Source organism: Caretta caretta, chromosome 18 (genome assembly GCF_965140235.1).
Source record: "Caretta caretta isolate rCarCar2 chromosome 18, rCarCar1.hap1, whole genome shotgun sequence".
Classification (NCBI taxonomy): domain Eukaryota; kingdom Metazoa; phylum Chordata; order Testudines; family Cheloniidae; genus Caretta; species Caretta caretta.
In genome coordinates this window covers 12,418,870-12,441,744 of record NC_134223.1, presented here as the reverse complement: position 1 = coordinate 12,441,744, position 22,875 = coordinate 12,418,870, and the positions used below count along the sequence as shown (strand labels likewise).

The window sequence follows — 22,875 nt, the reverse complement described above, 5'->3', positions numbered from 1 at the left end:
CAGCACATGCCCAGGCCTGGGCCAACTGAGATCTCAAACCAAGGTGTGCGAGTCCTTCCTGCTCTTTTTGATTCCTGGTATCATTTAAAAAAACAACAACAAAACACCTTATTCTTTTAAAGCAAAATAGCAGAGTTCAAAGTTCAGGCCAGTCAATCATTAACCAGTTTATTACTATCTTATCCCTTGTAAAAATATACTACAATAATTATCCAAATAGTGACAGGATCGCCAGTGCAAGCTGGTTTGGCCCACTGCTGTCATTTAGTTTTTAACAAGGGGAGAGGGGAGTTAAATCATTGAGAGGGACAGTGTTTCACTTTCCCACTAGGACTGGGTCAAAAAAGAGGTGGTGTTGGAACCCCATATAGTGGGAAATGTGGCCTGAGGAATTCCTGACAAACTCCAAACTTGCCTGCTCTGAACCTCCGGAAAAGGCTGTGAAATCCAAGCCCAAAGCCTATCCCAGGCCTGACAACACAACACACCCTGCCTGCCACCAAATCCTATGCTGAAATCACATCCCAGCCTGATACTGGGCCATGAAACCTCACCCCACCCAGATAGTGTCTCTCAATCCCAACCTGTGCCCCAGCCTGACAATAGGCCAAGAGAGCCCATCACACCCTGCCGGACCAACACCAGAACTAAAACCAGAGACTGGACCACAAAATCTACTATCAAAACCGCATCCAGTCCCGATACTGGGCCCCGTAATCTGAAACCAAAACCAGCAAGGAGGGGGCCTGCCATCCCTCCTCCCAGAACCTACACACCTCGCATGGAAAGGACAAAAACAAACCCATCCCAGATGTGCCCAAGTGAAAAAAAAATACTCATTAAATGTAATAAGCATCCTCTTCATCTGACACTACCGTGTCCCAAATAAATTGAATTCCTTTTCATTTAGACAGCACAGGAACCTGACAAGCAACCTTTACCAACCTTTACCAGAGCTTAGAAGGGGGTAAGACAATTAAAGAAAAAACAACCCACATGACTTATATATTTATATATATATAAAATGCAGAATCATTTCAAAATCCCCACAAACTCCCCCCCCCATCATTCTCTCTCTATCCCATTTATCGGTCCCTCCTCCCCTCTCTCAACCCAGGGTCTCTCTCAGTGACAGCTTCCCAAACAGATCTGGATCTGAAATCAACCAGAAGGAAGAGATCCTCTTGAAGCCAGTTCCCCCCACCCCCTTACTTCATCTGGTTAGAGAGAGAGGCTGGGTTGGGGGGGGGGGGGAAGCAACTTCCGTAAAACAACTGAAAGAAAAGTGAAAGAGTCTGAGAGTCCCTACCTTGAGCTATACCTGGGGGTCAGGCACCCTGATTCTGAGCTGCTCCCCCAAAACTCTCACAAGCTTCCATACAACATCTAAAGCTCCAGCGGGGGGAACACCCCCACCCCCCAAAAATGATACCCCTCCCCCATCAGAGTGACGTCACCCCTCCATACACACACACCCCTGGCACCCTCCACTTTCCCAGCACCGGCTTTGGGAACATAAAAAAGTTTCTTCTTCTCCCCACCAAACAGGAAAAAGACAGACAGAAATTAAAATCTCTCTCTCTCCCTCTCTCTCTCTCTCTCTCTAAGGCCACCCAAAGCTGATCAGCTGTGCTGGGTAGTTTATTAAACTAAAAGAGAAACTATTTATAGACGAACCAGCCCCATCGGTCGCACCCGCAGGAAAGAGAGCAAGAGAAGAGACACGGGCAGAGGGAGGAAAAGAAAAGAAAAATAAAAAAGAGAACGGCACCGGGCGAGAAAGAACAAATGAAAGAATGAAAGGGAAAGGGGAGGGAAAAGAAGAGACACGGACAGAAGGGGCTTTTTGTGTGTGTGCAAACTGAAAGAACAAGGGACAGGAAAAGAACAATTGTGCTGTACTTACCATAGTCGGAGAGACGAAAGCCGAATTCACTCAAATAATCAACTTTCATAATACTTAATTAATACCTAATTGCAACTGATTGCTCCCCGAATAACAAGTTGGTTTAAAATACTGATGTCATTGCTTTTGACGGTCCTCCCCAAGAACACTTTGGCAGCAGAGTTCACTGGTGGGGGGGGGTGATGGGGGGGAGGAGAAGTCTGGTTGTCAAAAGTGAAGGTGATTGGCAGGACAGAGCTTGGCCACACCCCCCAGCCTGGCGTTCCCTACTGGCTAGAGGGCAGGTGAAAGATCAGAGTGCCTTCCCCAGCCTCTGCTCACTGCCTCCCAGAGAAGATGCTGAGGGAACCAGCTCCCAGCCAGCGAGCTGAGCAGTTCTGAAAAAAAGCCCAGCCAAGCAGCGTTACCCTATCAGGGCTGCTTGCTAGGGGCTGGCCTTATTGGCTCGCTGCTTTCCCAAACCTTTGGCTCCCCGGGTGGAGAGGCGGGACTCGGGGCCCAAAGAAAAAAGAAAGAAAGAAAAGAAAAGAAAAGACACACGAGGCTGGTGAACGGGAGCCCCTGCGGGAACCAAACGCCAGCAGCCAGGGAGCTCAGTGGCATGGGCTTGAGGGATAGAGATTTAAGGTTCAGTGTCTCTCTCCCCCACCCCATGTACTGATTTAACTGGGCAAAGTGCTGTGCCAGGGGGATGCACCCAGTTGGCGAGATTATGTTAAATAAAAGTTGGGTTGATACTAGCAATAGCGACTGACTTGACTGGAGTTAACTCTGGATTTACGCTGGGATCAGAATCTGATCTGGGTCAAATTCTGCACTGGATTACACCCGCTCCAAAGGGCCAACATCAGACCTGGTGCAGCTGGAGGGAACGCTTTAAATTACTCCAGATTCATGTCAGTGTAAAGGAGATCAGAATCCATCCCCTAGTCTGAAGTCAGTCCGTGGGTGCAGATGAGAGGCGAGTACAGCCCAGGCCCTTCAAAGCGCTAAGCAAACATGAACTAATGGTTGGTTGTTTAGTATTTAATTTAGGGATCGCTCGGCAGAGGAGAACGTAAGATGCAATCGCTTGGGGGGGGGCTTTTGGGGTGGAAAGGAGTTGGGTATTTTTCTTCCCTCCTTCCCTAGGATGGGGGAGCAGGGGGCGAGGAGTTCCGGCTTTTATTGTTACTTATTGTTTCTCTCAATGAGAACAAAACCCACCAGTGAGGAGGAAAAAATTATGCAGAAATGTGCCTTTGCATTTGTGTTGCACTCTGGTTTGCTTCACACAGATGGCAGGCATCAGTGGATCAATGCTTCCACGGCACTGGCCCCCTCAAGGCTGCACATGGTCCCCTCTCGCCCCAGAATTGGTACCTATTGGGCCACACTCTGAGCTCAGTTACATGGGTGTAAATCTGGAGTAACCCCATCGGATGGTGTTACACTGGCACAGCTGAGATCAGGATCTGACCTGCTGACTCCAGATTGAGCACAATGGGGTCTGACTGGGGCTCCTAGGTGCTACGGCAATACAAATAATAAAAATAATCCCAGGTGAGCTGCCACATCCCCTTCCCAAAAGAGTCACCTAGAAAGGTTCTGAGTCTTTGCACCAACAGGGCAGCAATATTATCCTGGAGAAGCTTGAACTGAATAAAGAGCCAATGGAACCAAGCAGCTCCCCCAGACTGATTTGGTCACAGGAATCCCTGCAGCTTTAGAGAGAGAAAGGCTGGAGTGAATGAGTCTGAAGGGGTGTGCTGTGTGCAAGGTAGAATGTCTGTGAGTGTGTGCTAGTGTGAGAGAGAGAATATCTGCATGTGGGAATGAATAGGTGTATTTTTGTGAGAGAGAGCAAATGGTTGTGTTACAGTCTGTGTTGTGTGCGGAGAAGTCTGAGTGTGTAGTGACAATGTTGTGTGGGAGAGAATGACTGTGTATTGGGCAAGGCAGAGAGTGTGCACTAGTGTATGTGTGTGTATGATTGTAATATGGTGTGTATGTACATGAGTGTAATATGGGGTGGGTGCGTGTAGATGAGCAAAATACAGGAAGGTGGCATGTACACAAGTGTAATATGGGGGGTGTACAGGAATGTAATGTGGGATGGGTGGGTACACAAGTGTAATAAGGGGTGTGTGCACACACAGCGTAACATGTGTGTGTGTGTGTGTGTACACAAGTGTAACATGGGTGTGTGCGCGCAGTACAAAACAAACTCAGGCCAGAGCAGTAGTGTTCACTCTGACTTGGTGGGTGTTTTACTGGTTTATGTCACAAGCTTTAACATTATTTAAACACACTGGGCCAATCCCACTGCTAGCGCAGGCCTCAGGAAGTCAGTGCCATTACACCAGGGGTATGTTTGGGCCCAACAGGGTTACGGTTTTTGTTCCCTGAATTTCCTCATTTCTTGTTGCTTTTATTTTTAAGTAGAAAAGAATGTTAGGGAGGTTCTCAGAGGCGTGTTGGGTAAACACACACATACGTCTCTTTCTTTAAAACAAACGAACAGATTATTTACCTGATTAAATAGGTATTTTGAACAAGGTTGTGAGCTTTTTTTTTTTTTTTTAAATGTCCTGTATTGGGCCATGTGGATTCTGGCAGAGCAGGTCTCTCAGGCAGTGCTTAGGAATAGCCAATGAATTTCCAAGCTACTACCAACAAGGCTGGTGCTATTCCTTAGCTCAGGGACCCTGTGGGTGCCATCAGGGCAGGCCCTAAATCTGCATGTGTAAAACCCCTTAAGACAACACCAAGGGGCGGGGGGGGGGGGGGGGGGGGAAGCACCAGTGTGACCCAAAGAGGGTTTGAATCGTCTTGCTGGGCTCTAGCCACCCTGGCTTCCGCTGGCACAAAATCAGACACCAGGCTCAAGTCCTGAAGGAGGGAGTGCACCACAGACTCTATTTACTGGCCAGGAAGTGGGTGTGGCCACACAGGGAGGTGGTGTGGACTGGATACCCTAAGACCGAGGGCACTGTCTGCCCTGCCCAAGTGTTGGAACAGCCCTCAAATCAGTGGGGAAGCTGTGGCTCAGTGGCGTTCACACCTGGGGAAGAAAAGCAGTGACCCCAATCTGAGGACCCCCCGGCCATACCCCTCCCTCACTGGCCTGGTCAACTTTCGGGCCTGTGGGCTCCCTGGTGGAGCAGGGCCAGGCACCCAGCTGGCGTGGAGCCCTTCACCTAGGTTTTACACCAGCAGAAGTCAGAGGGACCAGATCCTGATACCTCAACGGCTTCCTCTTTCACTCATTTATTTAAAGACCCCCAAAGCCATTAGGCCATGATGCTCATTTCCAGCTTGAAGAAATCAAACTCCTACTTTAAAAGGACTGTCAGCCAACATGCCTAGCCCCCACTGCTGGGTGATTCCTACCACCACAATTGTTGGGTCTCATCTTTTAAATCTGCTTACCACTCCTCCATACTCCATGCAGACCAGAGAGCGACACTAGCCTAGCCAATTTCTAGTCAGTGCCCGTTCCTGGTTCCCAGGCCCCAGCAGGACATTGTAATGTCAAGCCCCTGCAAGGGAATATTTTGCTCCTGTATTTCTATTAATCACAGGGATTGTACAACTTGATTTTGGCCCGGCACCTCCTTTCAGGGCCTAAAATTCCTGAGTCTCCCTTATGTTCCAGACCATGAGAAACATCCTGTATGAACGCAGATTTCTTCACTCTAATATTTCCTACAAACATACAATAATTAAATGGTAGGAGCTCTTTTACCCATCATCGTCATCCGCTGAGACCCTGGGTTCTGTATTCCAGACCCCATGCTGAAGGGAGCACACACAGAATAACACGCACGGGGTCAACAAGTAGGCACACACACAGTGTACACACACTGTCACAATGACACACACACACCTCCTGAATGCACCTGTGCTCCTGCACACACAAAAATGAAGAGTCACACATTAATACATATGCACACACAGCATGCACAGATGCACACGGCATGCAAGCACACTAATACAATAAAACAACATGCACATACACTCAAATGCATGCACATCCACACACCCACACTCACACTCTCTCTCTCCCCCCCCAGAACTCCCACTGCAGATTCTGGTGTGGACTTCTCACCATCACTCCTGCTCCTCCTCCAGAAGCCACCTGCTGAGGAGCGTTTCAGGTGAAGTCCAAGCCCTGGAGCTGACGCAACTGGCAGGCTGATTTCCTATCTCAGTGATCTCCAGTCACAGGATCAGGCTTTATTTCTCCATCCTCCCTCCCTGCCTCTTACCCAAGAAAAGGGTGCTCTTCCCTCCCACTGGGGCCACTTGGCTTCCTGCTCTGCTGGGACCCTTTGTGAAACCATTTAAACAGAAGTTTTGCCCCACTCCTCACCACTGGGTCTGACCCTCCCAAAGTCAGAGCTGGCTTAGCCCACACTCTAGCTCCTGGACATGCTGACCCCTGAGACGCCTGGAGAGAGGGCAGTTCCCTTCATCCTGTCCTGAACTGTATTGCAGTATCAGCCTGCAATGTCTAGCAACTGCCACATTCCACCCCAGAGGTGGCTGCACTTCAGAGGCAAGCGAGGCAATCTCTGTGTGTCCCTCCTCTGCCTCCAAGGGGCATTAAGAACTTTAATTAATTAATGTTTGCTAGGCGCTTGAAGATCCTCAGATGAAAGCTGTGATGAGAGGGCGAGGGATGATTAATTATTATTATTACAGTTTAATCTTTACCCATGAAGGCTGCACCAGGGTTGATCAGGGGACTTGCCACATTTCGGAGGGACAATGAAACATGGGACATCACGCTCTGCGCATCTCCTCCCCCTTCATTTTTCTATTTCTCTCACTTTCCATTTCCTTTCCTTTCCTTTCCTTTCCTTCTCTCTCTCTCTCCTCTATTGGGACTCACCCAAGCACCTTCAGCTCTAGACCCACCTGGGCTCTGGCTCTTGGGCTGGGGATCTGGCATCTCCAGGCTCCTCCACTCCCTTTCGCTCAGGGAGTTTATTAGGCAAACGCTCTTGCCCTATTTCTGTAATTTTGTTTGATTTCTGTTTCACCAAGGGAGGTGCCCAGAGGCCTCGGGGCCTGGATGGCAGGAGCAGACAATCCGTGCTTTCTTCCCCTTTCCTGCTCTTTCACTCCTTTCTTCTCAGTTCAGTTTCAGTCGCTTTATTGGCATGACAAGCCCAGCAAGCACTGCCAAAGGGACGCTACCGAGTATCAGTGAGCAGGGTGGTGCTGTGCAGGGCCAATGGGCCTTGGCACCTGGGCATAGGTCATGCTACTTACTATTCCTTGGGCTTTATTCAAGCCATTTCACACTAGTCTCCCTCCCCCCGCGCCTCCTCCCTCCTGCTCTGCCAGTGATCCCAGCTCTTCCAGCAGGTGTCCCAGCCGAATGCTGCTTGGCACCTGACCACTTCCCCTGGGGACTTACCCTACCAGGAGCAGGCCATGAAGCAGTGAATGCACACTGAGGAAGGCCACAGGCTGCTCAGGGCTCAGAGGGTGCTCGGGGGAAGGTGTTCAAAGCAACTCACAAAGAGCTACAATTAACAATAACAATTAAAAGGGCAGCCCTGGGGGGAGCTGGGGATTTGGGATGGAGCCAAAGGGGGGGTAGTTTTACCATGGAACTGAGTCCAGGAGTGGATGTGCATGGCCCTGAGGTGTAAGGACAGTGCCCATGAAACCAGCAAATGCAACCCTGGTCTAGCCCAGAGCTCCCTGCCCTGGAACTACCCAAGACTCCATCTCTAGATAGAGCCCTCTGAAAGGCACTGGAAGGCCCATTAGTATTAATTAACTTTATTATTTATTATTTGTTTTACTGCAACGCCTGAGAGACCCAGTCATGGACCAGGACCCATTGTCCTTGGTGCTGTATAGACACTGAACAAAAAGACAGGCCCTGCTCCAAAGAATTGACAGTCTAAGTGAATCTGTCTCCCTCTGGCGCACATGCACACTCGTGTGCAAATACATGCACAAGACACACATGTAAAGGTATGTGTCCAAGCACAGACACAAAAAAGCACGCACACATACATTCACACATTCATGTACTCACACGTAACCACGTTGTGGTGCAAACACCGCCATACTGCACATACCAGGACACCAACCCGGGTCTTGCCTGGGCATTAAGATTATGGCTGTGATAAGGAAGTGGGTATCAGCAGTAAAACCGTTCTAAGTCCAGGTTGCAGCCCATGTGCCAAGGAGGGGCCATATTCCCATGCCTCACTCCCAGAGCAGTGTGTGAATGGGCAGGTCCTAAAGGCTTGCCCGTAAGCCAAGGCAGCAGAGTTTGGCATGGAGCATAGACGAGCACATGGCGGCACTGCCCCCTCTCTCACTGCCCAACCCAGGGCAATGATTCTATGTGAGGCCTCAGGGCGGGACGGGGCTTCAGCAGGTGCATGGTGCAGGTGGCTTGGTCCCCCTAAAATGATAGAGACACGATGACAGAGAGACAGGCTTGGGCTTGGATTTTAGGATAGAGTCCCAATACCCCGATGGAAAGTGAACTTGTGCCAATGCCCAGAGCTGACCTGACTGAGGGGGAGGCAGGGGAGAGGAGGGTGGATGGGACGGAGGGAGTGGTGACTGCACTGCAACTGCACATTGATTCTTCCGTGGACACGGTGTGGGGGGTGTTTCAGTTACATTAGTTTCAGGAGTTAAGCTGTTTGGGATTGGAGAGGAGACAGGGCAGAAAGGAGGGAAACTAGAAGCAGGCTGGGAAGTTCCCAGCTCCCTCTGCAGTTGATAGGTTCTCTTGGTGAGAACGCAGCAAGCCAGAGCCTTGCTCTGAAACTCCATGGAGCAGGAGAGGTACCTGAGGGGGCTGGGATGGGACAGCACAGACACTCAGTGACAGCTGTTGCTTGGAGGCATGCAGGGTACCACTGGGGGCCGCTATGCAGCTGAGAGCAGCTGGTTCTGTGGGACAAAAGCCCTGGCCACTTGAAAGCTGTCCCTGCGCTCGCTTTTGTGTGGGAAGCCCAGTGGAGTGCAGCTAGCGAGCGCTGACCTTCCCATGAAGAGACAGGCGGGGCTGGCACTGGAAGGCTGGCCCAGGACTCGGCATGGTTAGACTGGCAATAGGGGGAGAGTGAAGGCAAGTGACAAAGGGGACAGGGAATGGGGGAAAGGACGGAGAACAGAGCCCTGGGAAAGCGTTTGGTGGAAAACGAAGGCCAAGAATGCTCCACGATGCAGCAAGGACTGAACGAGGGGAGATTCCCCATCAGGCAAACAGGAAGCGACGGGGAAGAATCTCCTCATGATACTGTATGTGAGAGTGTCTGTATGTGTTGACACTATGTGTGCACGAGTGTGCATGGGTGCTGACAGTGTTTATGTGCCAATACTATGCGTGTGCACATGCTGACATTGTGGGTGGATGTGTGTGTGTGCTGACATTACATGTGCATGTGTGTGTTCTGACAGTGTGTACATGTGCTGACGTTACATGTGTTCTGACACTGTGTGTGTGCACGCTGACATTACACGTACATGTGATTTGACACTGTGTGTGCATGTGCCTGTGCAGACATTGCGTGTGCATGTGCTGTCACCATGTGTGTGTGTGCCGACACTGAGTTTGCATGTGTGAGGGTGCTGACACTGTGCATGCGCGTGCCGGACACAACAACGTGCAGAGCTAATAAAGGCCCCGAAGGAAGCATGGCCGTGCAGGAGGCTCTGACAATGGGCCAGGAGGGGGCGGGGGGGGCAGTGGTAGGCGGAAAGTGTGAGGCAGACGCAGCGATTGCATTACTGAAGGAGCCCGGGTTGGCAGTGCCGAGCTATCGTCTCTGTAATCCTGTTAGCCAGCAATCTCCATTCCGAAAGAGCTTCATTTCTTTGTGAATATTTGTAAACTAGATATCTAATGGAAAATTATAGGAAAATTATAGTGAAATTCATGACAAAGAAATCCGATTAGCCTTAATTCAATTATGCCATCTTAGCCCACACAGCACATTTCCCATTTTTTTCCCATAAATACCAATGCCAGGGGTCCGGGTAATCAAATAAAATTGAAAATCATCTTCCCATTAAATTCAATTAGCTGCAATTTCTAAAGCCTATCAGAGATTTTAATTACTAAATTATAAAATTCTCCAATGCTAAATTGAAACTAAAAAAATTGCACATCCTTATATTTCAGAGGGAAAAAAACCCAGCAGAAACCTTGAAAAATACCCTTCGCTCCCATCATGGCCCACATGAGGAGGGTCATGGGAGCCTTTATCAACAGGAAGACTGTGGAGATAGCATGGACTGGGTCTCGGAGAGGAAGAAGAGGATGAGGAAGATGGCTGTCTCCCAGGAAAGGGGCTGTGATGCCAGCTGTCATTAAAACATAGACCCCAACCCCTTCCTAAACCAACTCTCTGTTTAAAAAACTAGGTCAGAAAACTCCAGCGCAACCCTCGATCCTTTCTCCAGCTTGAGCTCCCGGACTTGAGATAACTCCCCATGGAAGCTGACCTTGGTCATCAAAATCATGCACTCCCACCTCGCTCATCCAGCATTTGGTAACCAGCCAGCGCTCTGCTGGTGGCTAGGGGAATGACCACTCAGGGCCATGGGAGTCAGTGGAAGTTTTAGCTGCATGAAGGCCTCTTAGTGCAGATCCTAAGTCCCCCATCCAACAGCCCTGGAGGCCCATGCAGTACAGAGGATGGTATCTAAGGGGTACTTAGCATGCCTTCAAGCGATGGGCAGAGGAGAGCTGCTGTATTCCCCAGCTATATAACTGACCCCTGCTGCCACTCCCCAGAGCAGCTCCTGGTAATTGACCTTTTCCCTGACAAAATCCCCAAAACACAAAATCGAACAGGCTGCTACGCCCCAGCCCCACATGGAACAGAGCCCAGGGAACCCCAACAGTTACCACCAACGATGCCGCCCACCCAAGTCCAGGTCATGTATACCAGTGACACCACTGGCTTCAAGAGAGCTCCTCTGGATTGACACCAGACTAACCTGGGTACTGCTAACCCGCGGTCCCTTCACATGAGTTAACAGCTGCCGTCTATGCTGGAAAACAATTCCGCCTGGTCACTTAAAGGGTTACGTGAGCGCTAGCAAAAATAAATCCCACTTTCTTGCTAGTTTTGCAGCACTAACTAGGTGACAAAGCTGCTGCTGCTCCCTCCGCCACCTGCCCAGGCTGATACCAAGTTTAATTTGCTGGGCGCCCAAGAGTGGCCATGAGGGGAGTTGCCCACAAACTGAACAACAAAAAAAGCTCATGATCTTGGCTTTTTCTTTAATAAATAGGCAAACTGGCTGAGCCAGATTGTTGGTTGGGCTCCCGCTCCTCTTTATCACCCCGCAGCCTCAGTGACACATTCTCCAAATCATCAGCATTTTGCAATGGGAGCTTGTTACCAAATACCATATTTTTTGCCAGGGAAGGGAAAAAATATTAATCAATAATTAAGAAGACCAAGCAGTGAGAGATTGCTGGTTGGCTGGTGCTGCCGCCTCCGCGGGGATTGCTCAGGCAGCTGGCACTGGGCCCAGCGCGCACCTAGGTTGCCGGCTCGCCCTGGAATGTGGCATTGGCACCTGAGTGCTACTTTATTTTACTACGAATTAATCAAAGTCTCTTCTGCAAATGTCTGCCACTAAATCACCACTGGCTGCGCTTCAAACACAATTCCCCTGTTCCAGGGACTCAGCACAGGGAGATTACCAGCTTCAGGTGAAAGGCTGAAGGGAGGTTTCCTCTCGGCAGAGCTCCCGGTATCCCCAGCCATTGGCCTCCCTCGGCTGGAAGAGTAATAGGTTTCCCACGTCTCTGCTCCCATTCACAACAGGAAGCTGCAGAGATGGTCAGGATACGCTGGGGAAAATCCAACCCCACTGTCTCATTCCAGTGCAGTTACACCAGCGAGGAGTTGGGCTCAACTTGTCTCTGTGCATCTAATGCAGGAGGAAAGGAGTGTATTTGTGCACTGTTTGTGTAGCTCTGCGTAAGTCTCTATGCATGTGAGAGTGCATGACCACATGTGTTTGTGGGGCTGTGCATGTGTGTGCACGGTTGTATATTTGCACGACTGTCTGTGTGCATTATGGCCGTGGGGGGGTATAGTTGTGTGTGTCCAGCTGAGCATGCATAACTGTTCATGTGTGTAGCCTCACAATTATGTATACATGTTTCTTAGATGGTGCTTGTTAAGTGAACGAGTGCCCTTCTAGTCTGAAGGGCAGTACCCCGATCCTGGAGCACGGTGGTGATGGGCACATGTCTTGGTCCTTTGCTCTTGGCTTCCCTGCCTCTCTCTGGAGAGGCAGTGCTGCCCTGAGCCGCGGATGCGTTGTATTCCCCTCTCCACACTCTGCCTGTCTCAGAACCCTCTCATATTTTCAGTGCTCAGTAGACCGTGAATTCTCCTTCAGACTAGTTACAGGGTTATTAGCTTCTCCTGACGCCAGTAACCACCAAACTTTCACTGGCAGCTCGGCCTTTGCCTGAGAGACACGCAGCCCTTCTCCCTGGGCCTGCCCCTCTGCCCCACATCCAAGGGGATGGACCTCTAATCAAGAGGGAGCCACGGAGGGGCGTCTCACACCAGCTAGCTACAGCTAAAGGCCATACCTAACCCGAGAGACACAACTGCTGTGGAAATGAGTTAGAATAGAGAGAGAGGGAAAGAGAGAAGGAGAAAGAAAGGCGATGAGACAAAAGACAAGGCAACAGAGAGAGATGGGGGAGACAGCATGCTGGCCCCCTCCCTTCAAGCGCGCCATCCCGCTCCCCCCACCTCTGGCACAGAGCCACCTCTGTCCGCTTCCCCACCTCTGGCACAGAGCCACCTCTGGCTTCAACCCCCCTCCACTGGCACAGAGCCACCTCTGCCCGCTCCTGCCTCCACTGGCACAGAGCCACCTCTGCCCGCTCCCGCCTCCACTGGCAAAGACCCACCTCTGCCCGCTCCCCCACCTCTGGCACAGACCCACCTCTGCCCACTCCCCCCACCTCTGGCACAGACCCACCTCTGCCCGCTCCCCCCACCTCTGGCACAGACCCACCTCTGCCCGCTCTCCTACCAGTGACATGAAGCCACCTCTGCCCCTCCCCACCCAGCAGTCCAGCCCTGCCCACTCTCCCCTTGCTGTGCAGGCTGGCTCCTGTCAGGCTTCCCCCTCTCCCAGAAGCTGACTGAACATTTCTCAGCAGAAGTCAGTTCTTGGCGCAGGGATGTTCCTTTTGAAAGTAAGCAGTTGTGGCTGGCGAGTGTCATTGCCAGGAGTTCCTGCGTGGCCCCAGGGGGACTGCGTTGCGAAAGGTGCACAGGAGACTAAAGGTGCCCATGGCACCTTTTCAGAGTCAGGCTGTTCTCCCTGGGGCCCAGGTCAGATCCCACTCGTGGTGATTTTATCCTTCTTGCCTACAGCAACTTCAATCTCTCCTTTCAGCTGGACACCTGCATTTCCTGCCCTGCGCAGCTACATGGGGCTGTTGCAGGCAGTTAAACAGGGCACATCTTCCATCCCAAGGGGTGGCTGCATTTCTGTGGGTGAAGGGATATCATACAACTATCTATCCACTTGCTATAGAGTACAAGGAGCTGAAAGGTGTCAGAGCTATTTCACTCACTAACCTTACAGCATATATGGTCTTGGGCTGAAACGATAACTTATTCTCTTCTCTCCACTACACATGCACGGGGGACATGCACACACACGCACAGAGACACTCAAGATAGTGCACGCGCACGTGCACACACGCACTCAGAAGCTGTGGAAGCAGCCAGAGACTGGGGAGGGGTCTGTTGCTCCAGAGGCATGTTTGGACGTCATTGCCTAGCTTCAGGGGCTGCAACACAGAAAGGAGTCCAAGAATATTCCTGAAAGCACAGAGACAACTTGACAAAGATCTCACCCCAGCAGCACCCTGCCTCCTCCCTCTGCCATGAATGACAGAGCCCTCCAGCACTTCCATCCCACCCCAAGCAGGGACTTCAGAGCTTGGGGTGGTGGAGGGGGAACAATTCAGACACCATGGTGATGGGCACAGTATAGAAACCTGAAGAGACCAGGAAAAGAAACTCAGAGTTCCTGATCCTCTGAGATTTCTTCCCGGCACTAAAGGTTGCTCTCCCAGATGTTGCAGTTGGATCGGTGGGGTCATCAACATGGCCAGATCCCAGGGAATATAGCTACGGTTCCCACCATTGAGGTTAAAATACAGCAAGAAAAAGGCCCCCTCTTCACCTCCCGACCCTCTTGATGAAACCAGGTTGCATTGGGGAAACATCCCCAGCCCTCCCCTCTCCTCCAATCTCCATAAAGGAAGAGCTTTGTGCAAACAATAGATCAATGGATCCCCGCCCCTTCAGAAGGAAAACAAACACCAGGATCACCGCAAATTAGAGAATGTTTCGCTTCACTTCATCCAAACAGGCTGACAATTTTTTTGGGTTGTTGCCACGGCGACAGAATAACACAGCGTTCAGCCTGTTGCAGAACAATCAATTAAGTTAATGCCTCCCAGTGCCTGTTTACTCTTCATTTAGGAGGTGCTGCTGCCTCTCTCTCTCTCTCTCAGCATCGCATTTTCTCCTCCTTTGCTTCTCTTCTGCATTCCCTCCTTCATTTCCCCTAAAATAAAAGTCCCGCCCCTTAACCTCCTCTCCTGATTACCAACTTCTGGGAATGATTGCCTCGAATCAAGTTTTTTCTTCTCTCTCTGCCTCATGCTCTCTCTGCCCCTCCCAGTAATACAGAGACGGGCCTTGGGAACACAACACAGACTACTCCACATACCTTTCCTTTCTCCCCTTGCAGACTGGCCAGGAACGCACAAGGTCTCTACTGACAAGTTATCACCCCAAGGGAAGCAGGGGCCACTCCCCAACAGAGACAACAGTAACTTTCCCATTCAGGGACTTGGATCCAAAGCCCACTAAAGTCAATGGGAGTCCTTCCACTATTACTCTTCCTTAATTATATTGAGATAAATCCTAGAGACCTGCATAAGAGCTCTGTGTAAGCTCGAAAGCTTGTCTCTCTCACCAACAGAAGCTGATCCAATAAAATATATGACCTCACTCACCTTGTCGCCCCAGGACCCCAGTCACAGATCAGCCTCCACCGTGCTAGACACTCCACAGACACGGACCCTAAAGGCTGTCCCTGAGCAGGCTTTGGATCTGGCCCCCCAGTATCCCAATCCAGTACAGCATTAAGCACATCCCTTTGGCTTAGATGGTGCTTAAACAGGAGCTGAAAGTTAAGCGTGTGCTTAAGTGCTTTTCTGATTTGAGGCCTAGACTGGGAGAGCGGGAAGGTGATGTGCTGGCCCTTGGAAGGAAACATGGGCAAGAGCAAAACAATGTTACCTTTTTTTTTTAGATTTTTAAAACATTACAAGCACTGAAAGCATCCCCTACCCCCACCCTGCGCCCTAACAGCCTCCAGGAAGATGCACAGTGCCAGACATCGGACAGGGCCATGTACTTCTCCCCAGTGATATCACAGGTTTCCTTCTGCACCTCAATCAGCTCTGCTGCCTGTTTACAGTCACTTCCACATTCCCCCCGCGCTCCACAGTGGTAACGAGCCTGAGCTCACACTGCACTTCACCAAGGGAATAAATATGAGAGCTCTGTGCGATAGCAGGGCCAAAGCACAGAGAAGCAAAGTGACTTGTCCTGAGCAAGTGGCAGAGCCTGCAACAAAACCCTGGTCTCCTGATTCCCAATCTGGTCACAGCCCTTGCCCCCTGCTAGCTCGCCAGCACAGCATGGTTGTATGAAAATACATATAGATTCCAAGAGGTACTGTAGACCCCTCCCTCTGAAAACAACATTTAACTGAAGGGCCTACAGTAAACTAGTGGGCAGCATCTCTTTAATAGGCAGGATAAAAGTGAGACACACTGAGGCACAAGGGAAAACAAGGGCAGGATTACAGCTAGCCCTGTGCAGGAATTGAAGGGCTCTGCTCACCCAGGCCAATATTCTGTAGGGCATGGGAAGGAGACGGGGAAAGGGAGAGGAGAATTCAATGTGTATTCATGTGGGGAGGGAACAGGGGAAGGCAGGGAAGCCAAATAATTTCTCCCCCATCCTTCCGGCTGCAAAGCCAACACGCCAGGCTTTGGTGGGCTGCAGTGCCGGGCGGGGTGGGGGGTGGGGGGGCAGCATCAGCATCTCTCCTGGAGAACAAGTTGCCAGCGGAACTTGTTGGAAAAGGGGCTTGTTGACTGCTGCCTGTCCGTTACAGCCCAGATTATAAGCATATTGCACAGCACTCTCTGCACGGTGCTGGGGAAATCCAATACGCTGAAAGGTTAATGCAATCAATTAGGGTGACAAGGAAGTAAAGTAAAGCCTTCCGAGTAGACGAAAGGGAGAGAGAGGAAGGGAGATGGAGACAGAGAGAAAAGCAAAGAGAAAGGAAGAACAGGGCAGGGGTTCGAGAACAGAGAGGAGACTGGGAACAGGAGACAGGCAGATGGGACTGGTCTTGTGTATTGAGGGCCCTGAACCAGTTGAGAGGAGGCTCAGTGTGTGACTTGTCCTGCCGTATGAGGGGGTGAGGGACCCCAGCGAGCCTGCCAATCACCCTGCCAGCCTGGGATGGAGGATTGTCCCCAGTGTGCTGTCACTACCATAAATTAGTTGTTTCTCGTAGCGTCCACAAGGTGCCAGGTGCTGTCCAAACAGCAAAGCCAGTTGGGCTCTGCCCCAGGGCACTTACACGCAGGCCCAGGGGCACAGAATATGGAGGTCCAGCGTTGGCACTGGCCACACCTGGGAACAGCATATGCCATAACACATCTGATTGGGGCATCAGTAAAATCCTCGCCAGGTCCCTGCTACCTGACCATGCTAAGCTGTGAGACATAAGTGACTTCTGGCTCTGGCATAAGGCTGGCGTGGAGGGAAGAGAAGGAGAAGGGCCAAGGAGAAGAGAAGGAAAAGGAGAGCGAGGGACAGAGAAGGGGAGGAGTAGACCTCTAGACCTCTATTTCTATCTATCCATCCATCCTTGTGCATCTGAGCACAGTGTCTGTCCTTGGCATCACACCGGTTGCCCCAGTAGCTCTAACTTCCTGGGTACTAGCTTACATCAGTCCCGCTGGCTGGCAAAGTCGGCACTGTGTAGATTTCTATGGCTGGGTTCTGCAGGATCTCGGGCTGGATGATCCTATTGGTTTCTCCTGGCCTGGGAGTCTCTGCATCTCTGAGAGTCAAGAGCCCTCCTCTTTAGCACAGTCACTCTCAGCAAACAGGTAGTGCTGGATCTACCCTGCAAGCTCAGAGCAAACCCCTCCTAGCAGGGAGTCTCCCAAGGGAGCAATGGGCCATCTGCGTGCAGAGAGCATGCCGCAGCCCTGCACAGCATGGAGGTGCCAGCCTCACAACATGGCATAACACCGCTCCTGCAGGGCAAAGCCAAGTCATTCCCTAATGCACTGGGGGAACCTTCCCTCAGAGCCCTCAGCTCAGTAAAGAGCCCACAGCCGTCCCACTGGCTGCCCCGAGTTGGAGAGCGAAGGGTGGCCAAGCTCCTGCTCTCTGACCCCTAAGCAGAGCAGCACTTCATTAACCTGGGCTGGCAGGTCGGTGAGTGCAGCTGCTTCCTGCCACTGCTCTCGCTCTCGGCACGGCTAGGCCTTGGAGAACGTGACACCAGCTTGTTAGGACAAATTATTATGCCATAACCCCTGCCGCCACGTCCCTTAATATCCCTATTTAGCCAGAGACAATTGCTGGTGGGCTCCTCACTCTTAAAGCAGCCTTGCAAAGGCACGAGCACCGAGATTTCTGATCCCGGGGGATAGGAGAGACCCTAAGCACCCAGCCCAGGGACCTGCAGGAGAAGGCAGTGGAGGGAGCCTAAGCTAGGTGCTGGCTGATTGCCCCATGCAGGAAGATGCAGGGTCACTGAGAAATCCTGGTGTTGCCAGAGGCCAGTTCACAACCCAGAAACATTGCTCTCCACAGCAGCTGGTTCTGAGTCGGATTGAGTACAAGTTCCCGACTCCCCAAGTTTCAGTGCAACAAAGTGATCTTTGTCCAAAGTGCATTGAAAAAATTATCTGGGATTTCTGCTCAAAACCACAGGCCAGTTTTAGCCTGAAGAAGCCCCGAGTATCTCTGCGCCACCCCCAGCTCAAATATCACACTGCATGGGGCTCCTGTTTCTCCATTTTCGTATGAACTGTCTGGGATTTAAGAGTTTTGTTGCAATATTAAACCTAATCGGGGCATACCAGACAAGTACAGAGCATGGGCCTAGAAGCTGGCTCTGTGTCAGTGAAGGATCCGGAGTCCCTGCCCGAACAGGGCCCTACCTAACAGTTCACAGCCCACGGAGGAACAGAACAGCTCTGAACAAAGGCATCAAGCAAGTGCCTTGCTGGGGAGGTACAGCTAGAGGCTGGTCTGGACTAATCCAGTGCTTACATGTCCTCAGCAACTCAGAACACAAAAAACGAGATAGAAACCCAGCCAAGTGCCAAACTAACCCTGCCATGGAACAGACATGGGGAGAAAACGCCTCCCTGAACAACTGCCTCTGCGCCTGGAGAAACCAAACCTGACCCCTCTTGTAGGGGGAGTGCGGAGAGGGGGAAAACAGGGAACAAGAGAAAAGAGTGAGAAGGAGAGAATGAAAGAGAAGACGGAGAAAACCAAAATAGTACCAGAGAAAAGAGAGTGAGAAAGAAAAAAGGGAAAGGGAAAAGAACAGAAAAGGCAGAACAGAATGAGAGCAAAGGAAGAAGGAAGTGGATAAGGGAGAAGAGAGGGAGCGGAAAGGGATGAGAAAAGAGCAAGAAGAAGGAGCACAGCAAGGGAGAGAGCTGTAACCAGGGTTGTGAAGAATGAAAAGGGAAGAATCTGCCTGTTCCTTTCAGCACTTGGAGCATGGTGCTCAGTGGTGACCTACACTGTGCCCGGCTGTGATCACGTTTTCAGGGCCACTGCCTGCAGATCCCAAACAATGATGGGGAGCCTTTGAAGTCAGAGAAAGAAGCCGCAATGTGAACAGGGGATGTTTTTGGGGGGGCTGGGGGGAGAGGGAGAAAATGTGAGGACTGAGGAGGCAGGGGAGAGAGGTTGCGAGGACAAAACAGAGAGTCGTTCCCAGTGGGGTGCCCCGAAATGAGAGAGACAAAAAGAAAACAAACAGTTTATGAGTAGGGCACATGCTGCCTGTGTCTGCGTCCCCCGCGCCGCCCACCCCCCGAGCTCCCAGGGAGCCTTCTGTTCCCCAGCAATGATGGATGGACGCACAGGGCCATTCACTCCTGCCATGTTACAGCAGAAATATTTACATAACACTGGCCTTCCACCGGTCACCTCTGACATTGCCGGGCCCAACCCAGGGGCCCCTCTGACACAGCCTGGCCTGGGAGCTCCTCCAGAGTTGCCCAGTCCAGCCACAAGTCCCAGGGGAGCTTGGCATAAGAACTAGAACACCAGGCTGGGTGGAGAGGAGTGCCAGGGACATGGAGACGCCTGCAAAGCCATGAAGGAGCCAATGTCAGAGTGGGGATTAGAAGTGTGGGACTCCTGGCTCCCAGTCCTGTGCTCAGGTCACTCCACCGTGTTTTCCTCTAAGCAATGGGATTCATTCAGCAGCCTCCCCTCCTCCTAGCCCTTTGTGTGAGGAGGGCATATACCCCTGGAGCCAGAGGGCAATGGCCTGTCTGCCACTGGGTTCACATGCCCTGGGAGGCAGGGGACATGGCCTGCTTTCGTCCTTTGCTTCTCAAGGCACAACCAATTCAGTGGGGCTAGCCAGTGTGAGGATCTCTGTTGGGCAGCCTCGGCAGCACATGGGTTTGACACAGTCACAGTGGTCAGCGAGAGGGGAACTAATGTCTGTCTGTCCATCCCTAAACACTCTCACAGATTCACCCACATGTTTGGTCAAAATGGTGGTCAAGGGGGGAGGAAAGTTACCCACAACCCCCAGGCCTCCAATGCTCTTGACCATAAGGTCCAGGCTGCTCCCCATGTCATACTGCTGCTATCCCACTGGCAGCACCGATGAGCCCAAGGCAGCTCACTTGGGCCAGCTGTGGCTGTCACGGGTCATTTATTGCAGGGCAGACATACACTAAGGAGGAAGGCAGTACAGAATGGGCAGGTACAGTATTGGAGCTTGAGATCCGGCTCCCGTGCTCCCCAGAGAAGACAACCCCTCCTCTCCTCCTAACTCACTGATCCCACAGCTCTCTTTGCACCTCTTCCGCCGGGGACTCCAATACATTACTGCAAATACCCCCTCCCCACTTCCAGAAAGCACTGACGCCCCCAAGTGATTCCAGAGACCTGTCATTACCAGCAAGTTGGTACCAGCACAATGGTGCCCAGGTGATGGGAGGTCACAGGACAGCCAGACCACTTGAGAGCCTAGAGGGACCGATGGGAGGAGCTAGATTCAGTATCTTGGCGATGCCTCAGGAAGGGTAGTGAAAACAGCCTGGGAATGGGTGTAAGTGCCCAGAAGGGAGGCTCAGGATTCTCTAGAGGCCATAACTATGGGGCAGGGAGGATGAGACCTATCCTGGGAATTGCAGTGAGATCTCAGAGGCTGTGGAGCAGTCTCTTAAGGGGGTAAAGACCCCCTCAACCAGGACATTTAGTATGGGATTTTAAAAGGAGCCTAAAGCCATTAGCTACCCAACAACCTTTTCCACGGGCTTAGGGCCTCTACCTCCTACAGACTCCTAGACTGGGAAGCCCTGGAGAAGATGCTGTAGGGAACAGTCAAACTTCCTGAGTGCTCGGGCATGGACCAGAAGTCCTTTCCAGCTCTTGCTCCAGAAGACCATGAAATCCCCACTGCAGTAACAGGGCAGCCCCAGGACCCTGAGAAGAGGGTCTGGAGAAGCTCAGGATGCAGTGGGGGACACAGACAGACCCACCCCCTGCCACATTAGAGCCATGCTGCTGTTTTACTAGCTATGAGTCTATGTCCCTGTCAGGGCTGAGCACAGACATCACCATCTCAGCTTGCTTCTGGGCAAACTGAGTCCAGCCCAACTTTCTAAAGATGGAGTCTGAGACACAAAGAGAGACCAAAGCCCTCTTCCATCTCCTGCCATGCCAGCCCATGGGCTAAGGAGAGGAAGTAGCACAGCCTGCTCTGCCAGGCCCCTTGTGTCCATCCATGCCTTGGCATCAGCAAGGACAGGGAAGGCAGAGAGGAGGCCAAGAGAGGCCCCACAGCGAGGCAGGATCAGGAACCAACAAAGACTGACAGGTAGAGACAAGGACACAGGGTTAGAGACACACACAGGCCATGTCCGCGCTAGACCCTCCCCACTATCCTCTTCCTCTATTGCTAACGCCAGTTCAGCCTCCCCAGTTTTAGCCCCAGCGGGAGCCCTAGTGCAGACAAGGCCACAAAGACCAGGCCAAGGAATGTGAGAGACATGCAGAGGTAAAGAGAACCCAGGAGGGTTGGAGACATACCCATTGCAGCCTGGATGTCTCTCCTACCTTTCGGAGATATCAAGGCCTGGTTTCTCGCCTTTTTTGAAGCTGTAAAGTCACTTCATCCTGAGGAGGAAAGAAGGAAGATGGTTAATGCCCCTGGCCCAGGAAGCCATAACACACAATAGGTGCTCAGATCAGATATAGAGGCATGACAGAGCAAGGGGCCTGCCCAACTACACAAAGGGCAGGTGTAGGACCCTTGGTATTTGCCTGGCAACAGAGCAGCCCTGCTTTGCTTTCAGCTATATGGTGCACTGCAATGAGGCTTGTGTGCCGTGCACCTTGGGAGATACACAGTGCTCCTGCTTTGGTGCTCTAGGGCAGTGACCCTCAACCTTTCCAGACGACTGTACCCCTCTCAGGAGTCTGATTTGTCTCACGTACCCCCCAAGTTTCACCTTAAAAGCTACTTGCTTACAAAATCAGCTATAAATATACAAAAGTGTCACAACCACACTATTACTGAAAAATTGCTCACATTCTCATTTTTACCATATAATTATAAAATAAATCAACTGGAATATAAATATTGTACTTACATTTCACTTTATAGTACATAGAGCCGTATAAACAAGTCACTGTCTGTATGAAATTTTCGTTTGTACTGACTTCGCTAGTGCTTTTTATGCAGCCTTTTGTAAAACTAGGCAAATATCTAGATGAGCTGATGTACCCCCTGGAAGACCTCTGCGTACCCCTGGTTGAGAACCACTGCTCTAGGGAGCTCTGGGATGGGGTAATGCCTACAGGGCTGGGATGGAGATAGTTAAGTGGGTAGAGGGCACCCTCTATAGGGCAGGGTTTGGCTGGCCCCTGCTTCACTTATAGGTAACAGGGACAGTATAACAACTATGAAGTAGAATTTTCTAGGAATTGATTTTCTTCTGCTGCTGCTTCTTTCACACTTGCTCACTACAAATCACGTATAAGTCTCCTCCTGCTGGCCTCCATTTGACTTCATCTCCATGCCCGTCCCACTCTCTCTTGACCCCTCCTCTACCTCCATGCCCCTCCCACTCTCCCCTGACCCCTCTTCCATGCCCCCCATCCATCTGACTCCACCCCCAACACCATGCTCCTCCCATTCACCCTCCTGACCCTGCCTCTCCCAGAGGCTCAGGAGCATTGTGGCAGTGATGTCACGGTGGCTGAAGAAGCTCTGACCTCCCTGGCATACAGACATGATGCTAGCCACGAGGGATGCAGTATGGGTCACAAGGCCCGTGCTCCCTAGCCATTCATCTGCAGGCTTAAGGTATTGGGGAAAAGCAGAGAATGGGGAGCAAAGGGACAAGGAAAAAAGATAAGAAGTCCCAGCGAAACACATGAAAAGTAAATTGAATTATTTAAAACCATATGTTCAAAAAATATGACAGAGCATAAAAGCTGTGCCGTGAGACTTCCGGAGGGGGCTTATCCTGAACAGCCACCATGAAAGGAGAGCAGGGGGAGAGGGCTGACAGCTCAGAAAGCAGCCAGATACGAGGTCCCTTCTCAAGGCGACTGGGAAGG

General features: G+C 51.4%; 1 protein-coding gene across 6 annotated transcripts in view; it reads right to left on the bottom strand.

The window, feature by feature from the left end:
• CASZ1 (castor zinc finger 1) overlaps positions 1-22,875 on the bottom strand; it is a 271,047-nt gene that overhangs the window by 129,516 nt on the left and 118,656 nt on the right. For 2 of the 6 annotated variants that reach the window (XM_075121162.1, XM_075121163.1), the window contains exon 3: positions 21,340-21,426. In XM_075121162.1, the coding sequence (XP_074977263.1) occupies positions 21,340-21,343 (4 nt within the window). In that variant the 5' untranslated portion in view covers positions 21,344-21,426. Of the gene's footprint in view, positions 1-1,906; positions 2,297-21,339; positions 21,427-22,875 lie in introns of those variants that run through there. The other 4 variants (XM_048824775.2, XM_075121164.1, XM_075121165.1 and 1 more) reach the window with 3 other exon arrangements.